Below are 25,797 nucleotides of genomic sequence, written 5' to 3'. Positions count from 1 at the left end.
CGACCTGATTGATTCTGTGGAGGCATTACATGTGTGCAAACCGGCCCGGATTCCTCTGTTTTTTCACTCAGGCAATGACAGCCTTTCCCCGGCCTTGGAGGCAGCCGGGCTCCCCCGCAGCCTCGGCAGGCAGAGGGCAGCAAAGGAGCCTTTTCACGTTTTCTTTTTTTTTTTTTTTTTTCTTTTTTTTTTTTTTTTTTTTTTGTTCTCAGCCCGTTGCAGTCGGAGCTTTCCAGCCCGATTGTGCTAAAACGCTTCTGTACCAGCGTTTTGCATTTACCAGCCCGGCCTCCCCTCCCCCGCGCCGCCTCAGCCCGCTCCCAGCCCCCCGGGTCCAGGGATCGCCCCCATCCCAACGAACTCGGGGGGAAAGGGGCACTTTTTTGGGGGGAGAGGGGGGTGTTTCTTCCCCCGGCCATGCCGGGCCCTTTCCCCCCACCCCAGCCCGCTGCGTTCCCCATTCCTCAGTTTTGGGGGTAGAGGGGCGCTCCCGGCTTGTGAGGGAAAAAATGGTGGTTTGGTCTTCCACAACCCGTGTTGAGGGGGGAAAGGGGGGTCTGCTCTCTTCCAGACCTCGTGTTGTGAGGGGAAAAGAGGAGTTTGCCCTTTCACCTTCCGGATTGTGAGGGGGAAAGGGGTTCAGCCCCCACCACCGCGCACGGCGGTTACGAGGGAGTTTATCCCTTACTTCTCCCTGCTCCATCTGCCCAGGAAAAGGGGGTGAGGATCGGTCTGAGGGGTGTCAGCGGGCTCGAAGAGCATCCGGGCACGGGGAGGGGGCTGTGCCCTGCCCCCCTTCCCCTTCCCGGCCTGGGACTCTTTCGCTCCCGCCCCCCCTCGCTCCTAAGCGGGAGTTTCCAGGAAGCGCTGAGGAGAGCCGCAGTACCGCACAGCCTCTCGCTCAAGCGCGCTCCTTCCGCCAAAGCCGTGGCAGGAACGCCAAGTAGTCCCAACCGCCTCCTCTCCCTCACTCGGCAAAAGGCTCCGCCCCGCTGTCCCTTAACCGGGACCCCGTTACAGGAACGGGGTGGGAGAAGCGTTTCCCTTCCCGCATCCTCCCAGCAGTTTCGGGAGGGATAATCGGGATGAAGCGATGGGGGTGGGGGAGGTGAAAAAGCCCCAGCGCCGGCTGCGGCGGAGGGATCCGGAGGCGCGGAGGAGTGAGGAGGCGCGGGGAGCGGGGGGTGAGCGGGAAAACGCGGCGCGGAGCCGGGAACAGCGCCCCCCTCCCCCTGCGGCGGGGGCGGGAACAGCCGCTGGGGGGGGGGCGCCATGAAGGGGTCGCTGAGGGAGGACGGGACCCCCGCGCCAAAGTTTGGGGAAACTTTCCCCTGGTTTGGGGCCGAGGTCGCGCCTCAGCCCCGCACTGCCGCTGCGGGCAGGAAGCTCCCTCAGAGCGGCTGCGGGACCGCCTGTGCCCCCCTTGCCTGTGTCGGCGCACCTGGGCTCTCCCTCCCTCGCTCCCTCCCTGCCCGCGGCCGCGGAGCCGCGCTCCCTGCGCCCCACAGATAAGGCCGGGGCTCGCCCCACCCCGCGGGGCACCCCGGGCTCGCCTGGCTGGATAAGCGGAGCCGCCACGTTGAGGGAAGTTTGCCCCGTGTTACCCCCCCCAACACCTCGCCTGCGGGTGTTGTGACTTCGCACAGGCCCCCACAAATCCCAGCACCCGCTGCCGGGAGCCCTGCGGGGAGCTGCGATCCCGGCCGTGCCTCCCCCGGCCCTGCCCTTATCCCGGTGACACTCGTGTCCTCCTATTAACCCTGTGGAGAAGGGACAAAAGCTAAACTATGATCCTGCGCTGCTTCCCCCCCTCCTCCCCATCCCGCTGCCGGCTCCATGAGCTTCACATCCTCCTGCTAAGGCTGAAAGGAACAAGAACAAGAGCTGCTGATGGTTGTAAGGCCTCGCTCGGTTCTCCCCACCCCCTCCGCCAGCACCATCCCCCACTGCAGCTCCCATGGACTCGTATCCCTCCCATTAACGCTGGAAGGGGAGGACAGGAGCTCTGACGGGTTTTTCTCAGGCTTTGCTCTGTTTTCTCCCCCCACACACCGACCAGCACCAGCTCCACAGCCCTGCAGAAGTGCAGAGCTAGCTGAATGCCCCTTCTCTCTGAGCTCCAAGGAAAAAGGCAAAAAAACAGCCTGATTCCCCTCGTTTTGCTTATTCATTACAAGCGGTTGGCAGTGTGCTGTTAAAAACGTGCGATCTCTTGTTTCAGAAGCATCTGTGCTTTAAGAATACGGTTTTGTCTTCTTGAATGTGGTTCTTCATAATAATCTCTTGAAGTGCTCCATTTTTGTCCTTAAAGTTCTATTTTATTGCCTCTTCTGGATCAGCGAAGGTCGGTTTAACCCTTTAGAGATGAAAATCAGCAGCCACTTTAGGAAAACGTTGCCCTTCTCTTTATTAATTCATGGTTACAATAATATTTTATGGAGGATTTTTTTTTCCCCAGCCCAGTCCTGCTGCATGCTGAAGGAAGTGTGTGCTTCAGCGCTGATTAAAGTCATGTATGAGTTAATGAGAAGCTTGCAGAGTATGTGAAGCAAGAGAAAATCTTTAACCAGCTCTGCTGTTCCTTCTACATACCATAAACTTGCACGCTGTAACCAGAAGGTGGATTGAATATGTGTGAAATGCTGCAGTAGGAGACTCTTAAATCGCATCACAGGTGGATGCTCACTCAATTAATATGTTATCATTTCAGAATACCTTGAAGTTAGGTGGGGGTTTTTTTGTTGTTTTTGGTTTTTTGCGGGGAGGGGGGGGGGGGTTGTGGTTTTTTGTTTTGGTTTGGTTTTTTAAAGCATTTTGAGGCTTCCCATTTCCACATACATAGAAATTGATGAAAGATACTACAAGCTTACAAAGTATTATTTTGTGGGTGGATTTTTTTAATTTTGAACAGTCTGTGTTCCCCTGTTCTCACTGCTTCCCGGGTTAATGGATTGATAACACAGGAGGGACTCTGAGGTGGTGGAGGAACCAGCAGTGGTGTCAACATTCCAGTTGTGGGACTTCTAATTTAAGAAATGTATTGTCATAAGGAATAAGATCAAAGCTGAATCCTGCTTGCATTTAGGTCCAAATACAAAATACGCTTTGGAAGGAGTCCCCAGGGAGCACTGAGAGTAATTAAGTAAAAATAAAACCTTTCACTTCAACCCCCCCCCTTCCCCTTTTAACATAGAGAAGTCAGTGCAATGCTGGTTTCATTCCACCATTTTCATTATGTGTCCTGATATTTGTTAATTTTGTATTGCAGCCGAAATACTCGGGTGACTTATAATTTCAGTGATTTGGGGGTATTTCTAGACCATACTTTTTAAAGAAGTCATCTCGCTGTGTCCCAGAAGGAGCCATTGAGCAGTCGTTCTCATAAACAGCACTGAACTTCTTACAGCCTTGCCTTTCCAAACACCTTTTTTTCCCCCCCCTGTAATTTTCATCCTTAACTGTTGAATTCCCTTTTCTTTACATTAAGTAAATATTTATTAGTACCACTTGGATTTTTTTCATCTTTTTAGAAGAACAGAGCCTTGTCACTGAGACGATCCTTTTCGTATTGAGGAGGTGACATAAAAAAGGAGTGAAGGAGAGTTGTCTTGTGCTGGGAAATGCCATTTTTGGAAAACAATACTATAGGAAATGGAAATGAAAAATACATTTTATGCTGGTGGGAACTTGTAATGAGGCTAAGAGAGGATTTGGTGTCTCAGAAAAGCAATGATTACAAGGGGAAAAGTGGGACTTTATCATCCATTTGTAAAAGTTCTTGGGCTGAATATCCTTTTGGGGAGCTGAAATTTGGCTCAAGTCTGTTTATGAACATCTGTTGAATGGAATTTTAAAAAGGCACAGATTATAATCTTAGTTTCTTATGGCTGTTTAAGATGATAAAATAAAGCAAAATCAATCTATCTACAAGTACATTTTGGGGTTTGTTTTGTTAATGATGAGCTGCATGAATGTTCAATAGTCTCTACTGCTGATTATTGGGTTTTCTATGTGTTCCCATACATCTTTCTATTTATATATAAAATATTGCCTCTACCCCTTCCTGTAGCTCTCAAATTCCATTTCAGCACTCCTAGAAAGCATTCAAGTTTTTGTAGGGTTGTGGTTTTTTTGTGACAGGAGGCTCTTGGATTTTGGCATCTGTGACATTTCTTGCCCCGGGAGCGCAGTGCTGTGTTTGAAGGGGGATGCTGAGAGCTGTTGGGTATTCCCAGAACTGCGGCCGTTTGCTTCGATTCACATCCTGCCCACCTGTCCTCTGCCTGGGCTGTAAATGCAACCACTTTGTGTTCCCTGGCTCAGGATAGCACCACTTCAGCTTCTATTTCTGCAGCATTTGTGACCTCCTCTTATTCAGGGAGGACTTCACTGTAATTTTCCCTCCTATTATTTTCCCTCTTTTCACAGCCTGATGTTTTTTTGCTGTTGTTTTCTATTCCAAGCGAGGATGCTGTGAGTGCTTCAGCTCAAAATTTAGGTCATCTCCAATAGAGAAAGGGAGACCTAAAAAGTAAAAATAAGATTTCAATGTGCCTTTAAAAGTGACGACTCTTCGGGAAAAAATATATGAGTTCACCTGTATTTTGTGGCAGGACAGAAATGGAAGGGGCCTTTCCTGATTCCTGAATTAAAGCTGAGTGAGTCTCTCTTTGTGAGTGTGGCTTCTTTTCCATGTGCTTTTCTGATCTTTCATTTTCACACCTGATTTGAGCTTTAATCACTCAAATTATTCATAGACTTGCCCTGGAAAAAGAAGAGAGTGACCTCTTCCCATCTGGAATAGATGGATTCACCACCAACAATTGTAAATGGATGACTTAATATTGGGGGTTGCACTTAGAATTTTTAATTCTGTGGTTTCATTGCCTTTCAGGAATTCTGCACGTGGTCTTCTCCAAACTGGTAAGCTGGAGTTGTACCACAGAGATTTATCTCTTGCAGTTTATCTCTTAGCATTGGGTTCCTGTCTATGAAGAGCTGATGATCCCCTGAGCTGTTGAGTCGCCAAAGCACCTCGCCCAGGACCAGGTCTGTGAGTTATATTTTTTGTCTGTAATTATATCCAATGTCTTCCATGACAAGGACAATTTATGAAATCAACAGCCACGAAAGCACTGCACGTTGGAGGTTATGTGGTTACAATTTAGCTGTCCCTCAGCCTGAGGGTGCCTGAGGGGACAAAGAACCAACTGCTCCTCAGTTCCTGTGGGTGGCTGGAATCAGCCACTGGAATTGATAGATATCTGTTGCTCCTTCTTTCCTGTTACTTTAGTGGCTTAATTTAAATTATTAAGGAACTTGTGAATCTATTTTGTTTGGTTTCTGCTCTTCCTAGCAGCTCTCTGCAGTTCTATATGTATTAAAACTGCTAAGCTTCCTCTGGCCTAGATGTACAATAAATACCTCAGTCAATGCAGTTAAGTCCAGTTTCCTCTATTCACTCAGAAGAGATTTGTTCCTTATCTGAATTGTTCCTCCATTCAGAAGGAAAGAAGCCTTGTGCAGCCAGAGCTCACCTCATAAATCACCCAGACAAATGGAGCTTGGGGCAGAAGAAGATACAAAATGGGAATAGTTGTGATTTAGGTTTGTGGAGTTCTGCTGTGGGAATGTGCTTACTATTGAAATACAAATGTTTAGAATAGTCACTATTTTCCAGCGATTCCTTCAGCTGAATTTGCAGTTATCAGCTGGGCCCTGCTCCTCGAGGGTGCCTCCCTTCACCCCTAAACATCCTCTGGTATTTGGTGGCTTCTCTTAAACAGTATTGGTCTGGTATTGATATTTTTTTTTTAATCAGAAGGTTAGAAAGAGTAGCTTGGTCTTCACCCAGGCTCTGCTCTGATCCCCAGATATGGCACAATGCACTCACTAACTTCTTTGGCTCTGTGGTGACAGAAGTGGCTCCCAGCCAGCAATCAGTGCAGCCACAGCAGCTCAGAGACCTGGAGTGCAGGTTATGGACCAAACAATGGTAACACACAGTTACAGCCCCTCCCAACCCCAGAGTCACCTCGTTTCTGCTGCTCACAACTCTTCTGATGACACCAAGCTTCTCTTTGGTTGGTATCCTGCCTAACTTAAAGAATTCATCTCATTTGTGTTCAATATTTTCTATTAACTCCTTTATAATGTCTTCATTGCTTACAATTCTGAAGAGTTGGTATCTTTCTGATTCCAAGAGTGTTTGATAAACACATTTGTTGGCACCTGTCCTTGTTTCCCTCCACTCCTCCCATATTCACTCTAAGGACCCTTCACAACAATCTCACTTCCCTCAGTAACAAGGGGTCCCTCTACCAGATTAGAGCTTCCTGTTGGTGTTGTGTCATTTCTGAGCAAGGACAGGCTGATACCTTTGAGCTCAGTGCTTGCTTCATCTCCTCAGCTCTCCCAGGGGTCTTGCAGGCGCTTTCAGTTCTGCCTCACGTCTTTGATTTGGTGAGGTTCCCTGCTATTTACATTTCTTCACATATATCCTCTTCATACCATCTGCTACCTTATGTTTTGCTCATCTCTGAAATGTAGTGACCATATTTCATGCAATGTTCTACATGATTTTCTTAAAATTTAATTAAAAAGTTCTGAAAGAACAAAGCAAATTAGAATTCACCCATTTTGTGCAGACACTTTAAGTGAATGGAGAGCAACTCAATAAAGACCTTCAAATGCCTTGAATGAATTCATAACCAAAATTCTATGCAGTGTTTATCCAAAGGGTCTATTATTGAATGAATTAGGTGAGTTTTTATCACTGACTAAAGTTAAGGTTGTTATTAAGGAATGGCATCTTCTCTAGAAACTTTCTTTCTTTGGAATTCAGCAGTTCTCCTGAGCAGTATTTACTTTGGAGTGAGTGTGTGGCTGTGCCTTGTTAGAGAAAAGCTGCAGCACTAAAACTGTTTTACTGAACTTAGCTCCTGACCTGCCTTCTGAGGCCACAGCTACAAAGGGATGATACATCAATCTAGTTTGTTTGATCTAATTACAGCTGTTTAACCATCCTGAGCACAAGTGCACTCACCCCACTTTGTTATGCTGATTTCAGGTATTTTCAGTGTTAATCGGGTGCACAGTGCTTGGTTCTTTCTTCTATTAATTTACCTCTCAAGATATTCTGGGCAGTTATCCCACAGAGAGATGTTCTGCTGCTCAGCTGTATGTTATTTTTCAGTGTGTTGACAGGGAATTCTCAGGAATTTGGGTTTTCTGTGGGTCAGTCTTACAAAAGACTATTCCTTTTCTCCTGACATCCATTGTTTTTTTTTTTCCTTGTGTAACTTCTTTTCTGAAAGGTTGCAATGTTCATGAAGAAGAAAGCGGTAAATCCGTTAAAACGTCCCTTAACATGCAGAAGCCCATTGCCACCTGTGGAAGAGCAGATTTCTGATTATTTCTAACTGAAAACTCTGGGGTTCATGTCAAGAATATTGTCATGGGGTATTCTTTAAGTGCATATATATGATCTTTTGTGCTTGGCTTAGGAAATTACCTGGAGTTTTCCCCATGTACATTCTGTGGATCAAACAAGGGTTGTGGAGCTTCAAGGAATAAACATGGTCTATCTCCTCTTCTATTTCCAGTGCCCATGAACTTTGGATTGCTGATCTGTCCTCTAACAAAGTGGACTATTGGTATTATGTCCCTTCTCAATTCTACCATAAGCGCTCTTCTTTTTATTTTCTCTTTTTCTTTTTTTCCAATTGATTAAGCAAATCCAGCATTGCAGTTTGTTCTGGGGGGTTAGATTTCCTCAGCCTCCCAGAATTCTTTGTGCTCTTTCCAGTTGCTTTGCATCTGCTTTTATTTTCTGATGTGGAACCTGAAAAAGGACAGAATATTCCAGCTGAGAATATTCCAGCCAAAATTAAATCTGGAAGGCATTTGAAGAAAACACCGACAGATAAATTCCAGGATTCTCATTTGGCCCAAAACATTGATTATGTGAAGATTCAGGGCTGTGAGGTGTCCTCTGGTGAGAACACTGAGAAAAACAAAATGGTAAAGAACAAAAGTAGGAAAAAAACCCAACTGAAGATGCTTTCTGGCTCTGTGCTTGTGTGTGTTGTTGTTTGTAGGAGGGGAAGAGGTGGCAGATCCAAGGAAGCTCGGAACAATGAGATGGAAAACATCTCCAGTGGGCAGGCACCAAGGACAGAAGATCCCAGAAGGGCAGCCCTGGTTTGGTGCTATTTTGCTGAAGCAGGTGCATTTTGTGTGGAGAGGGGAAGAGATGTGAGATGAAAGAAATGGGTGATACGTGTTCCTGGTGGTTCCTTATGATGGAAACAGAAAGACTTCAGGAAAACTATGGCGCAAACCTTTATGATCTTCTGGGAGGTGCAGTCCTCTGGGATTTTGGAAGCCATTCCCTTGGAAATCTCTCTTTGAAGAGCAGAGGAGCCCTCCCTGCCGAGGTGACAGTGACAGCGTGTGCAGGCTCGGCCACACAAGGATCAGTGCTGAGTCCTCCAAGCACTGTCTGACACAGGGAATGTGCTGAGCTGGTGTGTGCTCCAGGCCCACATTAATTCACCCTCTGTTCCGTGGTTCTTCACGCTCCTGTGACCCGGATGAATTTACCGGGGAGCTGAGCAGGGTGTTCAGTTTTCCTGTCTGCGGTTCTTACACTTTTGCCCACCCTAATCCAGTTCTTTGCACCGTGATGCAAACTCTAATTATAAATCAAATCATACAACCTGCCTTCTCAAACTCTTGTCTCATTCAGAGTTTTCTTTTATCCTTGTTATTTGATGTTTGCTTCCATATTTTATTTATTGCATATAATTCAAGTGCTGCAGTAAATACGGAATTACTAATTGTAATGGATTTTTGTTACACTTATCACTACAGAGTCTGAATACTTTTTAACCGCCATAAATGCATCTTTGCAATATTGCAGAGATTTTCTTCTCATTTCACTGATTAAAAGTGGGGAAAATTATGACAAAACAGTCAAAGTTCTCTCCTGGGTCTGTGATCCCCTGAGGAAAGAAGGATTCTTTAAAATCTAGTTTTTCTAATAATAAGACATCCTATTCTAGCAATCATTTTAATTGTACTCAGGCCTTTAGATATGTTTTTGTTGCCAACATAGCCCTCAAGTTCAAATACTGTTTTCAAGCCATAGTCTGTGCATACAAACTCACCCTATCACCCCTCTCTTTGTTGGAGTTTGCTGAAAGGAAGATTCACTCCTCTCTCCTGACAGATTCCTTGCTCTTGTAACCAGCTCAGGGAGCTTTTCTGTGATTATTCCAGTTTCCATGTGTCATTCTTGAATAGAAACTGTACCCAAAATTCTGTAAGAGAGCTGTTGCCATAACATCTGGATGTGCCTTACCTGGTCTTTAGATCCCATTTGTCATCTTCCTTTCTGTGGCTAAATAACACTTCTGAGTCTTCATCCTTCCCTGCTAACTGTGGTGAATTCCCAGTTTGCAAGAGTTTTGGCTGTCAGTCCCCGTGTGAACAGCCTTGTGATTTGCATTAATCTTATTACTGCATTCCACCAGCCCATTCCTCAGGACTCCCGTGCTGTTCCAGAACCTCATCCAGTTCTTCGTTTAGGATATTCCAGTCTCCTGCACTGATGCCTTTGGATGTTGTCAGTAACCACCTGTGTTAACACTCTTTTTCAGTTCCTTGTGCTTGTGTCACTTAAAGCCCATCAACGGCACCATCAGTTCTGCAGCCAAAGCTGCAGGAGCTTTCAAAGCACTCACTCTCTAGCCCAAAACTTCCCATTTCAGCACAATCCAGCACTGGATTTTTAGTCACTTTTTTACCCACAAAACTTCTCTTGCACTGACCTTCGTATTTTCCAATTTAACCTGTGTTTTTACATGATGCACCAGACCAAACATTTCATTGATTTGGGGATGGGTGAGGGTGTCTTCCTTTACCCAGAGAAATTTGCTGCACTATCAAAGACATCAGCTTTGTCTGGCATGATTGCAACCTTTGTTGTATTTTATCTCTTTACTTTCCTCTACATCTTTTCCCCCTCCTGAGGAAAAATAATTTAAGTTTTGCATCTCACTGAGGTCAGGTTAATTAGCCTCTCATTATCTGGACATTACTTTCACTGACTTTGGCTTGATTTTGGGGTGGGTTTTTTCCCTTCCTCCCCATAATAGCATGTCAAATTTAGATTATTTTTGTACCTCCAGAAGTGGTGGAAATCAATTTGCTCATTTGCATCACAACTCAGCTGTAGTGCTTTCATGTTTCGGTTGGGTTTTGCTTATTGGTGGGTGTTTTGATTTTTTTTTTTTTAATTATTTTTAAAGAAAGTTGCTGCATTGTGACTATTAAACAGGTTTTTGAAAATGAATTTTGAAGTATTTGCAAAGTTCTTTAAAGCATAATGATAATGAGCAGTTTCTTGAGCAATGATAGCTGAATCCAGGGCTCCGTTGTCCTGTGGGATGCTGATAAGTGCCAAGGGCTGGTTGCAGCCTGTGGCTCATCACTGCCCTGCAGAAGTTCTGCTCCTTGTGCTGCCTCAGCATTATTTACTGCTCTCAGGCCTGTGTTTAAACAGAACTTGAAGCGTGCTGGGTACTCTGCACACACGTATGAGGCAGTCCTGCACAAAATACTCTCTAAAAATAGAGGAGGTAGGTGCAACAACAGGAAGGCAGTGATTCCTGAGGGTCGGGGCTGCGCAGGGAGGGCCGCAGTGCCCTCCGTGACTGCCTGAACCCAGGCGCAGGAAAAGCCGAGGTCAGTAACTATGTTTCCTGAAGCTGCGAAAAATAAGATTTTAAAATACTTTGTTTCATAATACTGCTAATTGTACCTTTTTCTGACAGCTGTGATGACTCTGACTCTTTTTGATCACGTTTCGCTCAGGATCTAATTCTAAAGATTGAGATGCAAGCAACAACCGTTACATGTTTGGATTTGGAGTGGGGTTTTTTTGTTGTTTTGCCAGATACACTCAATACTTTTATAAATATTTGAAAATTATGTCTTTTTTACGATTATTCCGTATGTCTGGAGCTCAGTTTTACAGAGCAAGCTCTGGCCAATGCCTTTGTTTTAGTGAACATGTGTGTGATATCCCAGCCTCTACCAGCAGCGCTGTTGCTGAGGTGTGATCACGGGCCTTTCTCAAGGCAGAGATAACTGATAGATAAAAATGACCTCATTTCACAGTCCCACAGCTGAACTCTGAAAGTTCCGGCAAAGCTGGTCAGAATGTGTTTGAATTTTTGTTTCTGAGTAAATGTCACTGAGGTCCCTACTTGTGGCGTTCACAAGGTGACTTTTAGGCTGTTTGAGCTCCATGGGGTGGAGGCCTGGAGCAGAAAATCAGCCCCATCCCCACACAGGGACCCTGAATGTGTGGGAAGTGCCAACACTCCCGGGGGGGCTGATTACAGAATTCAGATTGGAATTACGCCTTTATGTGACACTGCTGAAAGGTAGATAAGGACAATTTCTGTTTGACCCTTTCTTGGCCAATGTTTGCAAGCTGCTCAACACCGTGTTTATGTGGAATATTGTGGTTGTTTTGGGTCATTCGTTTTTTCAGCAGTTATTTGTGCCTGCCTTTGTGCAGCTGGAATGAAGGGACGTTACTAAGTGTTCTCCCCATTGCATGAATATTTAATAGTTTGTGTATTCCTTCTCTGTGTTGTGTATGTGCCTATATAATACCAACAAAATCTCTTAAAGTCAGGTTTTTTTTGCAAGAGGTTTTCAAAGCACATCATGTAACTGAGTCACAGTGCTGAGTAAACCACTATTGTAGAATTTCACCTAAAATCTGAATTTGCCAAATGGTGGTATTTTGCAAGTAAGCACAGCTTCTGCTAACTTCCCCTTGAGATTTTCTTCCAGTCTGGGTCAATTTCCCAGTATGGACGAACTGGTGTCTTTTAGAAATAAAGGAGAAATGTTTAGCCTATTGAAAAGAGGATTTTCTTTGTTTCTCAGATGTGCAGATACTCATGTTCTGGAGCTCAGAGCTGCTCTGAGTGTGCTGGGCGGATCCTGCAAAGTGCTGAGTGCATGGCTAACTTTAAGGGAGTAGATCCTTAAAATCACCGGGGCTGCTGATGTTTAAAATTACGCAGAGACTTAAGTACTCTGATGGCCCCCGGCCAGTGGCTTTCACATCTCGTAGGACTGAGCCCTGAGGAGATGCAGTGATCAGCTGCAGCTCAATTTCCTTCTCCCGTTTTAAATATAAGGTTTAAAGCCCAAATTCTGACAGCTGTTTAATTAAAGATACTCATTTTAACTGTGAGGAATGTGATATGCAGCGGCGCTACGCCTGCTTTCTTTCTTTCTGCCTCTCCTGGCATCCCAGCTCACTCCTCTCAGCGTTAGTGCAGGGCTTGCAGTTTTCACTGCTGCTCCGTTCCTGCTTTATCCTCTTCCATCTTTTCCATCTGCTTTATTCTGTTTGGAAAATGGCAATGTAGAATGTGTTTGGTGTAACCTTAATCCTGACCAGCATCTGGGCTCCGTTCGAAAAAAAAAAAAAAAAAGGCATCTACTGCAAGGAAGGTTTATGTATATGTTTCTCCACTTTACTAAAACAAAGTTGGGGGGTGGAGGGGGGGGCAGAACCCAAAATAACCATCGCAAAATTATATTTATTTTAAATGACCTGTTAATTAATATGCGGGTTTTAATGTGTTTTCCTGCCTACATGGACAAAACCGTGGGGTTTGTGCTCTCACCTCTGCCCCGGTGGGGGTCGAGTCAGAGGTAAACCGGATTTGGACCATTTTGGGAAAGGAGAGAAAGGGGGGAGGGGGGTGGTTATTTAAATCTGCTTTTAACAGCCTCGCTGCTAATTACTCCCAATATGTAAAAGTTAACGCCACCATAAAACACGGGATGCACTGAAATTTCTGCCTGATGCTTCCTGACGTTTCCCTGTTAAACTTTCCCAGGCCCGCAGAGGTCCCGGCGCGGGGCGGCTCCCTGGGACACGCCGGGGACGGGCAGGACGGGGACCGCCGGTGTCCCGCGGTGCCCCCCGAGCCCCGGCCCGGGCAGGGCAGGGCAGAGCCGCCCGTCAGCTCGGTGGGGCCGGGGCCGCTCCCGGGGGCTGCTCCGGGGCTCGGGCAGCGGTGCCCGCGGACTGCGGCGTGGCCGGGGGCACCGGGCCAGGGCACGGCTCGGGCACCACGTCCCCCGCGGAGCTCAGGGCGGGCGCTCCCACACGGAGCCAGCTCCGATGGGGGGTGGGACCGCTCCCACCCGGCCAGGATGGCGCTTCCCGGCTCCGCTGCGCTTCCCGGGGGGGCCAGCCGCGACCCCCGAGCCCCCTTTTCCATTCCTGTTGCTGCTGGATTTTCCCGAGCCGCATCTGCTCCGCGCTCCCAGCCCGGGGCTCTTGAACTTCAGTCCCCGGCAGCCACAGAGGTCGCTTCTGAGCTCCACGCGAAGCCTTTTTTTCATTATTTATTTATTTATTTCCCCCGACTCAGGCTCTCCCTCCCTCATGGCCGGAGTGGAAAAGCACGTTTAAATCCCGAACTCGGCTTCCCCACGTGGTGTCTCGCTGAGCTGCTGTCACAGCCACGCCGCGCTCTCACGGGGCACCGGAGCTTCTCCTCTGCCCTGCCGGGAAGGCACAAGGTGATGAACATTTTTAATCAAACCGTATTTTCGGGACACCTCGCTAAACCCCAAACTTGTGCTGAAAAATTCGCTCTTCTCGCGATCAGGCTCTTGCTTTTTAATTCCACCTAGACCGAGTGTACAAATAATGAGGGGTTAAAGTTCTGCTCCCCCTTCCTGGGTGCCTGCTAAAGGCATGGATGTTTGTCAGCGCTTTGGGGGTTAATTCAGACAAGTTTATTTCACATTCTGGGTCTGCATACACGCAAAAAGCACGCGTGGTTTGGGGTGAAGGATTAGCTGCGTGCGCAGGGGGACAATACCAATAGTGGATATGAATATGGGATGTACTGGATGTGTGTCTAAGCGTTAAATCGAGGGGGAGCTGGGTTTTAGGTGACTTTTCACCCCATTCCGAGATCATGGTCGCAATGCACCATGTTTCAACACTCGAAGGGAGAAAGGGACACAGAGGGGAGGCAGGGCAGTACCCCACTTTGCACTGGGCTTCAGACTGTGCTTGCAGCCTCTAAGGGAGGGTGTCCCCAGCCTTTAATCTCTCAGTTTAAATGGGCCTAGAGCACGCCGCATTTTAAGGCCTTTTCCCTGGTGTCTCTAGGAGGCAGCCTTCATCGAGTGAATAGAGCAAATCTTGGCAAAAGGAGCACCGAAGGATGTGAACCCCTTGGAAAATTCCACTTCCTGCCCAGCACTGCGTGTCCTTGGGTCTCTCACTCATTCCCATGCACTTAACGAGGGATTTCTGCCTCAGGCTACCACACCAACTTTCTAAATAAATGCCGCGCACAGCCGAGCTCGGTGCTCCGCAGTTAATCTCAGCCCAGCGCCAGCTCTCTCTCCTCTCTTCCTACTTCCCTCCATTTTATTTCTCCGCTGGTTTTTCTCTCCAGCAGGCTCCAACTCTCTCTCCTGCTGAACTTGCCGGGAACAAAAGGCTCCGTTCCCGATCCAGCCCGCAGTTGCCGTGAGAAACTTCCTCGCCAGCGCTGTCTGTCGCTCCGCTCTCCCTCCCTCGCTCCCTCCCTGTCTCGGGAAAATGGCAGTGCAAGAGCTTGATGAAAAGGGGGAAAAAAACCTTCTTTCGCAGCGCCTGCCTCTCCCACAGCACCCCCCCTGCCCAGTCGTGACGCCTGAACTCAAACTTCTCTAAAAATACACTTTACGAAGGTAGATTTTCACGGGAGGGGATGTATTTTTTACACCCCACTGAAAAGGGGCACCGAGGTGGGGGAAAGGCCGAGGGACACCTTTTTCTAGACAGGAGAACCTGCTGCTGACCCCTCCTGCACGGCTTTGCCAGGTCCCGAGGATTTGGAACACAATAAGTTTTCCTTCAGTAGGAAAATCCAGGCCCAGAGTTCAGATCTTTCTCTTGCCGCAGGTTTAAAAGCCTTTTTCCCCCTGTTTTTAACTCTTCACAGTGAGGTTCGCAGCAGAACGCGGTCGCTCTGCCAAACCACCCGAGAGCTCCCAAATCTGGTGGGATTCAGGGAAAACAGACGGTTGGCTCCGGATCCAGTGCAGGGGTTTTTGCAAACTCCGGTCCGCGTTTTGATTTTCTTTTTTGCCCTTTTTTTTTTTTTTTTTTTTTTTTTTTAGTAGATTTACTCTTCCTTCCCCGAGCGCACCGGAGCGCTGCTGTCTGAGGGCAACCGGGGTGCACCCCCGGGTATCGAATAAACGGGGTTCGTCTTTCCCCGCACTTCATTATTGTCTTCCTCCCCTTCCCAGTATCCTCCAATTTTCCCTGGAATTACTAAATTCCACCCCCACCCTTACTTTCACTGCAGGGTGAGCGCTGCTCTCCTCGCTCAGACCCGAATCCGCACACATGTGCCCCCAAAACTCGCGCTGCCCCTCTTTCCCCCCGCCCCGGGGTGATCGGGGTGCGGGCCCGGGGCGTGGGACACGCGTGGCACCAGCCCCGGCTGCCCCCGGCCCGCGGGGGTCGCGCAGGATGCGCGGGGGCTGCGCTCCCTCGTCCCTTCCCCTCCGCAAACTCCGCTTCGCTTTTTCCTCCTCCTCGCCAGTGCTGCTAAAATAATGCATTTCCTCGAGTCAGGCCGAGTCCACTTTCCTGCCTTAAAATGCATCCAAAGTTTCGCAGCTCGCTGTCAGATGTCACCAGCGGGCTCTCGCGGGGCGGCCGAGCCGGGGCTCGCTCCCTGCCCGGGGGAACCTGGCGTGGGAAGCAGCAAAACCCCTGGAAAATCCACGCCTGCCTGTGAGCTGCTGCATTCAGCGAAGGGACAGTCACAATGGCACTCACAGCGCAGAGCCATTGTGTCTCCCCAGAAAGCGAGATTATACAATATTTCAGCATTATGTTGAAGTGGGTAAGTGAGTGTTGTCTCACATGATGCCCAGCAAACAAATGATTCAAATAATATCAGTCGTAGTGGTGATGGAGCCACAAGGAGAGTGCTTAACCCAGATACAACAGCAGCTAAAACACTGCAAGGAATAGGCTGGGCAAATATAAACATCGACAGGAAATGTGATTTTCTTTAGCAAAAACCTTATAAGAGAAGCTATATACAGCCAATAACCCTCCCGGCTCTATTCCATCTTTTGCAGGGCGCCCCATGGATTATAATAGATGGGTCTCTTGTTCTCGGGTCCAGCGTGCACATCCCCGCACGCCGTGCCTCTCGGTGCAGTGGAAGAGCATCCTTCCCCACACAGCTCCATCCATTGCTGCCCAGCTCCCTTCGTGCTGCGCTCGTTCACTTTATCACGGGAGCTGCAGCCGGCTCCGGCAGCCGGATCCAGTCCGTGTTTGTAGCCAGGGAAAGGCTGGATAATGATAACTTGTGTGTGCGAGCTGAGCCGAGGCAGCGCTGACTTTAGTCCGGTTTCCATGTCAACGATTCAGTCCATATTTGCCATCACACAGTTGGCAGAGCCCGATTTTTTTTTTCTTTCGTCGAGGGGGGAGACACTACTCCTGTTTCTAGTACTCTAATCTAGACCAGGTTTCCTAAACTGCCTTAGTGCTGGGTTAAATGGCACGGCCACCTTCATGAAGGAGACTTCCAGTCAGGAGGAGCCAGCGCGGTGGCGGTGGCCTGCAGTGCCATGTGAGCGCTGGTTTCCCAGCCTATCTGAGAGCAAGGAGCCGGGCCGGGCTGAGGGAAGCGTGCTCGGCACTTGGGGACATGGGGAAAGGAGCACGGCAGCTGCTGCCGAGCGGGGATTGCTCCGGCTGGGAAAAGTGAGGATGCGCCGCAGGGAAAAGTCGCTGCTGGTCCAGATGGATGGTCGCGACATCCCGGGACAGCGGGACTGGCGGGAGGATTTTCAGCTCTTAGGTGGCAATGTTGTTAAGAACTGTGCTGTCATCTGCTTCCCAGTCCTCATGGCTGGGAACTCACTGAATGCCTCAGTATCGAGTAAAGTGCCAGGGCCTCATTGATGAGGCGTATTCCAAAATCTGCTGCAGCTTTCACAAACATTTGGTAAAGTGAGTGTCTCCTCATTGCGTGGGTGGCTGGGGAATCCAGGCTGCTTTTCACATTACTATCAACACCGGGTTTCATAGTCTGACACAGTGCTCCTTGGAGGGGGTTCCAAGAGACGGACACAGGTAGGGAGGTGTGAGCTTGGGATCTTTGCCTGGATCTACCCGAGCTGCTTCCCAGGCTCCTGAAGTGAAGTGGTTAAACTTTTGGTGATGCTCGGTGAGATGGTGGGGCTTTGCTCCCCGGAGTAGACTTATCTTTTGGGCTGGGGAGGTGGATGCTCGAGATGGTTCTGGGATTAAATGGCGTTATTCTCTCCAGTTCGTGCTTTTTAAAGTTTAGTGCAAATGAAACACCCAAGGAACAGTGTTTTGGTGCTGTGGGGCACCACGGACACCAATAGAACACTGGGATTCACTTTTGAGAGTCCAGCCTGATATTGGAGGAGATTTCCCCCTCTTCTGTCTTTCCAAAACCCAGGATTTAATCAAATAACTCCTCTGATGAGAGAACATAAATCAATTTTCATTCTAGCACATTCCGCAGTTTCCAAACTCTTCTGAAGAAGAATATCTTGGTGTTTTTTCTTCTCCGTGGTCCACACACATCTCATTAAAGCCACAGGGATTCCCATGTGAGATTTCAGCATTGTACTGGGCCTCCAACCCTTGTGAAGGCCTTGAGTACTATCACAATACCAATATCATCATTTATTACCCTTTTTTTTTTCCTAGTAGTTTGTTTACAGCCGAGGAGAAAGGCTGACCGGCCAATTTGCTGGATGGGATCTGCTCCGTGTTGCACAGTCAACTGTGCAGGCGGAGGAATGGCAAAGGTGCTTTGTTTGGAGCCTGAGGGGCAGTTCGTTGTTCTAGAAAACATTTAGAATTTTCCTATTTATCACCATATCCCACCTCCCCTCCCACTTTCCAGCTTTGGAATAACCCCTTTGTTCCACCACCTGCACTCTAGATGATAAATATTTCATATTATAAGTTCTATAATGGGTATGAGGGCTGAGTTGCTGTCAGTAGACACTGACACCTTCACTTGATCCCCAGCACGCACAGGGTGCTGGCAGGGACCCAGTCCTGCTGCCTGAGGCTTTGCCTCCTGCGCTGGACTCGCGTTTGCTCAGCTCCAGTGGGATTCCTTCTGGTGTGTCCCGCTGGGTGCTGGGCTGGGACCGAGTCCTGTTTGTTGTCACTGCACAGGGGTCACTTCTGCCACATTATCTGTGCTGTGGTGATCTTCTAAAATGGCAGCCTCAGACCTCAGAGCCTCTTTCGGCTCCCCACCCACTGTTTTCTGATGCTTTCTCTCTCTCATCTTGAAGTTGTATTTACTTCAACTTGACTTTTGCAAGTATTGCCATATTCCAGAGGAACACCAATACACAGGGCCTAGGCCTAACCCATGCCATACCTGCCATTTTTACCAGACATCCATGTCCTGATTTCTATGAACTTGGTGTTTATTACCCAAATAACTCATCTTTTTGTCCCCTCCATGCCCCGCTGCAGCCCTGCACCACCTGAAGTTAAAAAGCAGGTTCAGACCCCACTGGCACAGGCCAGGCTACGTCCACGACGGAGCTGCAGGTACATTGCTCTCCTCCCTCGTACCGCTCTGCCAAGGCCTCGGGGATGGAGGAGGTGGGAATCTGGGTCTGAAAGGGTTGCAGAAGAGCATGGCCCAGTTCCCAGTTCACCTCTCGACAGCTGGGGAGCTCCGGCACGGCATTGGGCTCTGATTGCCAGCACATCCTGTCCCATTGCCCAACGTGTTGTGTCTAGATGCGCTCAGGTGGTTTTGGATCTGGGAATTCCTGGTTCCGTGCCCACTGCCCTCGCCTTGGCAGGAGAGGCAGGGGAGCCGGACTTTCTTGGATTGTCCGCGCGTGCAGTCACAGCCCTGGCGCGCCGCCAACGCCTTTTCCAGAGGGACACGGCCAAGCGGAGAGGAAATGACAACCGCTAACAGCTCGCAGAGGGCTTAATTCTAAATGGAATTTCTAGGGACAAAGAAGAGGCGCTTCGGTAACCCACGGGCAGAAACCCCAGGGCCGGCGGCCGCCGAGCGGCCAGCACGGCCCCGGAGGGCTCCGGCCGCGGGACATCGCCCGCCGCCCCCGGGGATCGCTCCGGGCGGCTCCGGCCGCGGCGGGGGAAGCGCTGCCCCCCGGCCCCCGGCTCCGCCGATCCGCCGCGGGTTTTGCGGGCGGCAGCTCCGCGCCGGCGGCGGCCGGGGCCGGCCCGCTCCTCCTTTGTGACGGGGGGGAGGCTCCGCTCCGGGCCGGGCTGCGCTCCGCTCCGGGTTTGGCAGGCGGCCGCGGCGCTGGGTAAAATGGCAGCGCTGAGCCTCGTGTCGGACTGAGCCCGCTCGGCCGAGCAGAGTCGGAGCTCGCCCAGCCCGGCCCCGCCGCCGCTCGGCCCCGCACCGGGGACGGCGCCCGCCCGCCCGCCGTGTCCCCCCTCCCTCCCTCCCGCCTCTCCCGCACCGGGAGCCCCGTCCCGGGTCCCCCCCCACCCCCCCTTTCCTCCTCCTTCCCCCCCACTCCCTCCTCCTCCCCTTTCTCCGCCGGCTGCAACCGAGGAGGTACAGCGGGGCCAGGCCCCGGGAAGCCCAGCCCAGCGGAGCCCTCCCCGCCTCGCCGAGCAGGCCGGGGGGGAATGAGCCCCCGCTGCCCTGAAGAGCCGCCCGCCGCCGCCTGAGCGGGGAGAGCAGAGCAGCGAGGCCTCACGCCGGCCGGCCAGGCAGGGAGCAGCTCGGGGGGACCGGTCCGGGGGGGTGGCCGGGTGGGGAGGGGGGGGATCATGGCTGCTCAGGTCGCCCCCGCCGCCGCCAGCAGCCTGGGCGCCCCGGCTCCATCCGAGCTGAAGAAAGCGGAGGCGCAGCAGCGGGATTGTCCCCCGGAGGAGGCGGGGGGTGAGGCGGCGGCGGCGGAGCGCGGCGAGAAGCAGGCGGAGAGCGAGGGCCCGTCGGGGAAGGAGCTGCAGGACGGGGCCGAGAGCAACGGAGGGGGCGCAGGGGCCGAGTCCGACCTGAAGAGCTCGAACGGGAACCCGGGCCCCAGGCCCGCCGCCGCCGCCACCCTGAACAATAACCTCCCGGAGCCGCCCGGTGGCGGCGGCGGCAGCGACGGGGTGGGGGCGCCGCAGCCGCCGCCGCAGCAGCAGCAGCAGCCGCCCCCTTCCCACCCGGCCGCCTTGCCCCCGCCAGCCTACGGCTTCGGGCAGCCCTACGGCCGGGGCGCCGCCGCTGCCTTCCACCAACATGGCGGACAACAAAGCCCTGGCATGGCAGCGCTGCAGAGCGGGGGCCTGGAGCAGAACTACCCGGGGCCGGCGGGAGCCCCCGCGGGGCCGCCCCCTCCGCAGAACTCGCACGGCGCCGGGGCCGAGCACGGCTTCCCCAACCACCAGTACAACTCCTACTACGCGGCCGGGCGCAGCGCCGGCTCCTACCCGCCTCCCCACCAGGCCTACGCCCTGAGCTCCCCCCGGGGCTCCGCGCCGCCGGCCGCCAAGTCCCCCGCGGCCGCCGCCGCCGCCGCCTTCCAGCAGCAGCAGCAGCGCTTCGGGGTCATGGGTCCCTCGGCCGCCGGCGGCGCGGGAGGAGGGGGCACCACCCCGCAGCCCACGGCCACCCCCACCCTCAACCAGCTCCTCACCTCCCCCAGCTCCGCCCGCGCCTACCAGGGGTACCCCGGGGGCGACTATAGCGCCGGGCCGCAGGACGGGGCGGCCGCCGCCAAGGGCGCCGCCGATATGGTCTCGCAGTACGGCGGGGGCAGCGGCCAGGGCTGGGCAGCGGCCGGCGGGGCCCCGCCGAGGAGCCACCACGCGCCCATGAGCCCCGGGAGCAGCGGCGGCGGGGGACAGAGCCTCGGCAGGAGCCAGCAGGTACCGGCCGGGCCGCGCGGGGCGGGCCGGGGTGGGGGGGGGGGGGGGGTCCGGGCACGGGGCCGGGCGGGGGGCGCGGGGCTCGGGGGGCTCGGGGTGGCGGCGGCGGCTCTCCCGCGGGTTCCCCCCGCCGGGCCGGCGCTGCCGGGCCGCTGCCATTGTCTGTGCTGCTCGCTCGCTCTAAAATGGCTGCCTCGCCGCCTTCCCTTCCTCCTCCTCCCCGGCCTTTGTGCGGGGCTCCCGGGCTATCGCCGCCGGGCTCCCCGCCGCCCCGGGGGGCTCTGCCGGGGGCCCGCGGGTCGGGGCGGGCGGCGAGGGCCCGGCGGGGCCGGGCGCGGGGGGCCGGGGCGGCGAAGGGCGCGCCCGGGACAAACGCGTGGCCCCGGCAGCGCCGCCGCCTTCCCGCGGCCCCGCGACCCCCGGCAGAGCCCCGGGGGGGTTCCGCGGGCCGCGGTGGGGTCCGGCGGGCCGGGCAGGGCCGCCAGGGGCCGGCGGGGCCGCGGGGCCCGCGGGGCGGGCGGAGGGGCCGCGGGCCGGGGCGGGAGAGCTGGCGGGGAGCTGGGCGATGGGAGCAGCGAGTGCGGATCGCTTGGGTTTGGGATTTGAATTATGGAGGTAAAATCCTTCTGTCAAAGCCAGGAGACAGTTGGTCTTAGGTTGACATCCCATCTGTGATCTGATTGGCTCCCCATCCCCTGCTCTTGGCCATTTATAATTGCCTCTGATGTAATGGTACAACCATCCTGATGAGCTCATAAACTTCCACACTCGCCTCCTCCGCCAGCCCCGGGACGGGGCAGCCCCGAGCCCCTCTCCGCATCCCCCGGCGTGACCTTGAGCCCCGCATCCCTCTGCCCCGTGCCCCGGACGGAACGGGAGGCCGGGGCACGTTGTTTGTACCTTGGGTTTATTTTCCTTGTGATGTTGGATTCAGCCTGGAATAGAGTCTGTGTTGTCGGAACGGTGGCAGGGCTGTTCCGCACAATGGGCTTGCTGTTTATTTTGGTTATGTGACTTTCCCCTTGGTATAAATGATTTCTTTGATGGGTGTGAGGATGCGTTTGTTCCTGCCTGGTTTTGGCCCTTTTCAAAACTGGGGCTGTTTGGGTCCTTTATTAGATGGGAGCATGTTGGGGGTTCTGGGGTGTGTTACAGCCTAAAGACGGAAAAAATATCCCTAAACAGCCAAACAGTCAGAACCAAACATGTGGCCGAAATGCTGAAATTCACTTACCGAGAACTATCAATTTACATTCGACAGAACTGTGGTTCAGGATAGGAGTCTCTACCTCTGTGTCTCAGGGCACATTTTGACCTATTTTGAGTGAGAACTGATGTGTCTCCTTCCTCCCCACAAATACAGGCACTTCCTAGAGACTTCAGGTGCTGGTTGTGGTCAGGTTCAGCAGTGTCACAACTCTTCTGAGCAGTGGAACTAGGAAAAGCAAGCCTGAGGATTATCTTTATTGTTGTATGTGTAGAATTCCCTCTTAGCTGGAATAGGAATGGCCGGGAAACGTGCAAAGGAGAAGGCAGTACAGCATCAGACATTTTAGATATGGGGAAAAGAGGTGCTGGTATCTTTATTTGAAAGCCTTGATTAAAGCCAGGTTCCTTTTTGTGCTCAGACTTGCACCTCCAAGGCCTGTGGTGGCCTCGTGCAGGACTAAACTTCCCTTTTCATTCTGTGTGCTTTGCTCCGACTTCAGGCCAGGATCGGAGACACTTGATACCATTGTAGGGTGACCTGCAGCCTCCAGAGCTTCCCTTCTTGCTCAGGACTTCTGCTCTGATCTGAAAACTGCTTATTTGTTCCTGGGTTACCAAAGGCACCCTCTGCTGCAGCTCCTTGAGTGATGGGATTGGCTTTTCTTTCAGGTTGGAATTCTGCTCTCCCAGAGAGCGCATCTGCCCTGCTGGGGCTATCAAACGTCCACTGGTGACTGGTAGTGAGTGTTGGAGCATCCTCAGGGAAGGTTTCAGCTGCTCGGGAATATGGTCATGTGTTCCATGGATGCAAGAACAAAGTGCTTACTTTGTAAATCCTGAGAAATCTCAATTTAGATAAAATACGTACTAAAGTATGAAGTCAGGTTGAACTTTTCCGGTATTTCTCTGCAGTTCACTTCTGTCAGTGTTCTGGTACAAGTTTGTAAGAGGAGCTTGTTTTGTCTTAGCAAATGAATTTCATTTAATTCCATGAGCTGCTGACACAGTGAGTTAGGAGTACCTGAGTAAGTAGTCCCATAAACTGGAATTATTAATGAACAGTTGTCCTGAGAATTACTTGGACTTGAGGAAGGACAAACAGTGAATGTAAAAGGTAAACCAGCAACCCCCTCATCTCAAAAACCAAATTACTTTGCCCTCCCAGCCTTTTTTGTGCTAAGGATTATTGGACTTCAACTGGCAATTCCGTTTTTTCTGCCGGAAAAAGAAAAGAGCAGGCATATCTAATGAGAAAAGCTTCCACGTGTCATCTGTGCTGCCTACAAGAAAAGGTTGATTAATAATACTCCAGCCCTGAATTACAGCATCCTGTGCTGTGTACTCCTAAATTCCCTGGATTAGGAGAATTTAAAGCTTTGTGTCTTCCTTTGTCTCGCACAGCGATGAGCAGAGCGGGTGCTTCCTATCCAACTCCTGAGAAACTCGGGGAGGGCAGAGCAGAGGGCGAGTGAGCTGCCAGAAACCTCCAGGGAGCATCTCCTGGGGCAGGCTGGGGAAGAGGATGTGGGAAGAGCACATTTGGGACTCCTGGGGGTCACGGAGCTGAGTTTGGGGAGGAGAAGCAGGGTGGTGCCTCTCATCCCTCTTTAGGTACTCTTGAGGAATTCTGCGTGATGCCGTCGCGAGGGTTTCGTCACTTTGCTCATCGAGAAAGGCCCAGTAATTTCTGGTGTGAAAGTTGTTTGGGTGGAATGTTCCCTTCAGTGAGAGGGGTGTGTGGTCACGCCAGAGTTACGCAGGGGTGGATCCTGTGTGTAACCTTGAGGGACACTTCACCCGCAGCCAGGGAGGAGGTGCTGAGTGGGAGCCCAGGGAACGCGAGGGTGCTCCGCGGTTTTGGGGACTTGGTGTTTTTTTTTCCAGATGATCTTTCTAGCTGGGGAACAGAGAAGAGGATCAGGAGATCAGGATGGCTGATTTGTGGTGTGTGGGATGAGAAATCTTTGGTTTGCTGTGGGAATGACTTGTAAGAAGCCAGGCCATGGGTACTGGTTTTCAGTTTTTCCGGCTCTCCCGTGGATTTGTTTCCACCTGCTCCCCCTCAGAGCATGTAGCAGCTCTTAGTAATATGCCAGTTTTCCCAGGGTCTTGGGATTTGAAGGGAATTACTTGAGAGAAAGGACTTCCCTACCGTTAATAGATGGGCATTTCTCAGGCTTTGGCTACAAAGTGTCTCCTGTAATGGGAGAACTCCTTGGATCACATTAAACATTGACACCTTGGATAACCTCCCCACATCTCAAGGCCTCTGTTATAAGTTCAGTGAAAGCAGTTTAGAAATCTTATGTTAATTAAAAAAAAAAAAAAAAAAGCTTTTGGGCCTGTTGCCATACAATAGCTATTTTTTGTTGACTTTGATTCCCACTTTAGTAGCGAGTGAGGCATGAAAGACGTTGTTGGAAATATGGTTTAAAACTAAATTGGCACCAAAAGGCACTGTGCTGCCAGTGAGCTGCGATGTCTTGGAATGGGAAATTGGGACCTGGCTCCTCTTGGCTCGTGGTTTTTCCTTGCTTTGCATTGTAATGTCAGGAGCCCTCGAGTTGTGTGCTGTGCACTGGAGCTCTCCAACAGAAAGGAGAGTGGTGCATCTCCTTTTCTCTGAATGAGCGATTTTAGGGCTTGGCTGTTTTAGAAAAAGCAGGAAAATTGTGCTAGCTTGATTTTGTTGGTAAAATCTTGTTAATTCTGGTGCGGACACTGGAGGTTTTGCTGTTTTATCTTTTTTAAACAGCCTGAAGTCAACCAGGAGTTGTCTGATTCTCTTAAAATTTCTCATTTTCTGCAGTACCATCTCCCTGATGCCCAGCTTGGAGGTGTCCAGTGTTTCCAGGCAGGATGTGTGTGGGAGACAAGACAGTAAAACTCAATCCTCACTCTCAGCTGGAGCTTTTATTTCTCCCTGCCCTTATCACCACCAGTTTACTGGGAAACCCAGGACAAACCACTTGAGTGTTGTGGTGAAATGGGGTTAGCTAGGCTTGCCTACTGCTTTTTATGAAGTTTAATTGAGTTGCCCTGTGAATGGTTATTTATTATCTGGGCTGGGGTAGGGTTTCTCCCTGTGGTGTCTCTCTTGTAATGGTGTTGTTGGTTGCAAGACAGAAATTTGGTTTCTGAAATGTTTTATGTTTGACTTTCAGGCCTTTTGGGGGGAGGCTAGAATGCTTAGTGGTTTCCTGAAACTGCCCGGTTTTATTCCTTTTACCTGTTACAACTTCTGTTTCCTGTTTCTGAAAACAGGAAAACTTCCTGTTTTCCCTCATCAAGCAGGCAGAACTGCTTCCCTGTTCTTAAATAATATTAGAAACTGGGCTGGGGGGAGGCGGGACAGTCAAATGTTCTGTTACAAAGCTGTGCCTGATTGTTCTCATGAGCTTGGTGTATTCATAATGCTTTGGGTTTTTTCTGTTGTCTCATTTGAGAACTCTGGTCAGTGGTTCCTGTGTTACAGACGTATCACACGTTCCATGAGGGCTGTGCTAAAAATCCCAGCAGCTTTCCTTCAGAGAGAAAATAATGTCTAAAATTAGGCTTGATAGTGCAGCTGTTGGTTTTATCTGTTACCTCAT

At 51.1% G+C, this 25,797-nt stretch overlaps 1 protein-coding gene and 1 long non-coding RNA gene across 3 annotated transcripts in view; both read left to right on the top strand.

Annotated features, from left to right (window-relative positions):
* Window positions 1-4,913: 4,913 nt before the first annotated feature.
* LOC120763043 (uncharacterized) lies at window positions 4,914-14,406 on the top strand. The gene is made up of 3 exons (XR_005704013.1): window positions 4,914-5,049; window positions 13,476-13,626; window positions 14,228-14,406. It is a non-coding gene; the product is annotated as an uncharacterized LOC120763043 (long non-coding RNA).
* Window positions 14,407-19,862: 5,456 nt separating this feature from the next.
* The window catches only part of ARID1A (AT-rich interaction domain 1A), a 54,472-nt gene continuing 48,537 nt past the window's right edge, over window positions 19,863-25,797 (top strand). The window contains exon 1 of one of the 2 annotated variants that reach the window (XM_040086036.2): window positions 19,863-20,995. In XM_040086036.2, the coding sequence (XP_039941970.1) occupies window positions 19,907-20,995 (1,089 nt within the window). In that variant the 5' untranslated portion in view covers window positions 19,863-19,906. The remainder of the gene's footprint in view (window positions 20,996-25,797) is intronic. The other variant, XM_040086037.2, reaches the window with a different exon arrangement.

Source organism: Hirundo rustica, chromosome 25 (genome assembly GCF_015227805.2).
Source record: "Hirundo rustica isolate bHirRus1 chromosome 25, bHirRus1.pri.v3, whole genome shotgun sequence".
Taxonomy (NCBI): Eukaryota; Metazoa; Chordata; class Aves; order Passeriformes; family Hirundinidae; genus Hirundo; species Hirundo rustica.
The sequence above is the reverse complement of the archived record's forward strand: the minus strand, read 5'-3'. Positions and strand labels throughout refer to the sequence as shown.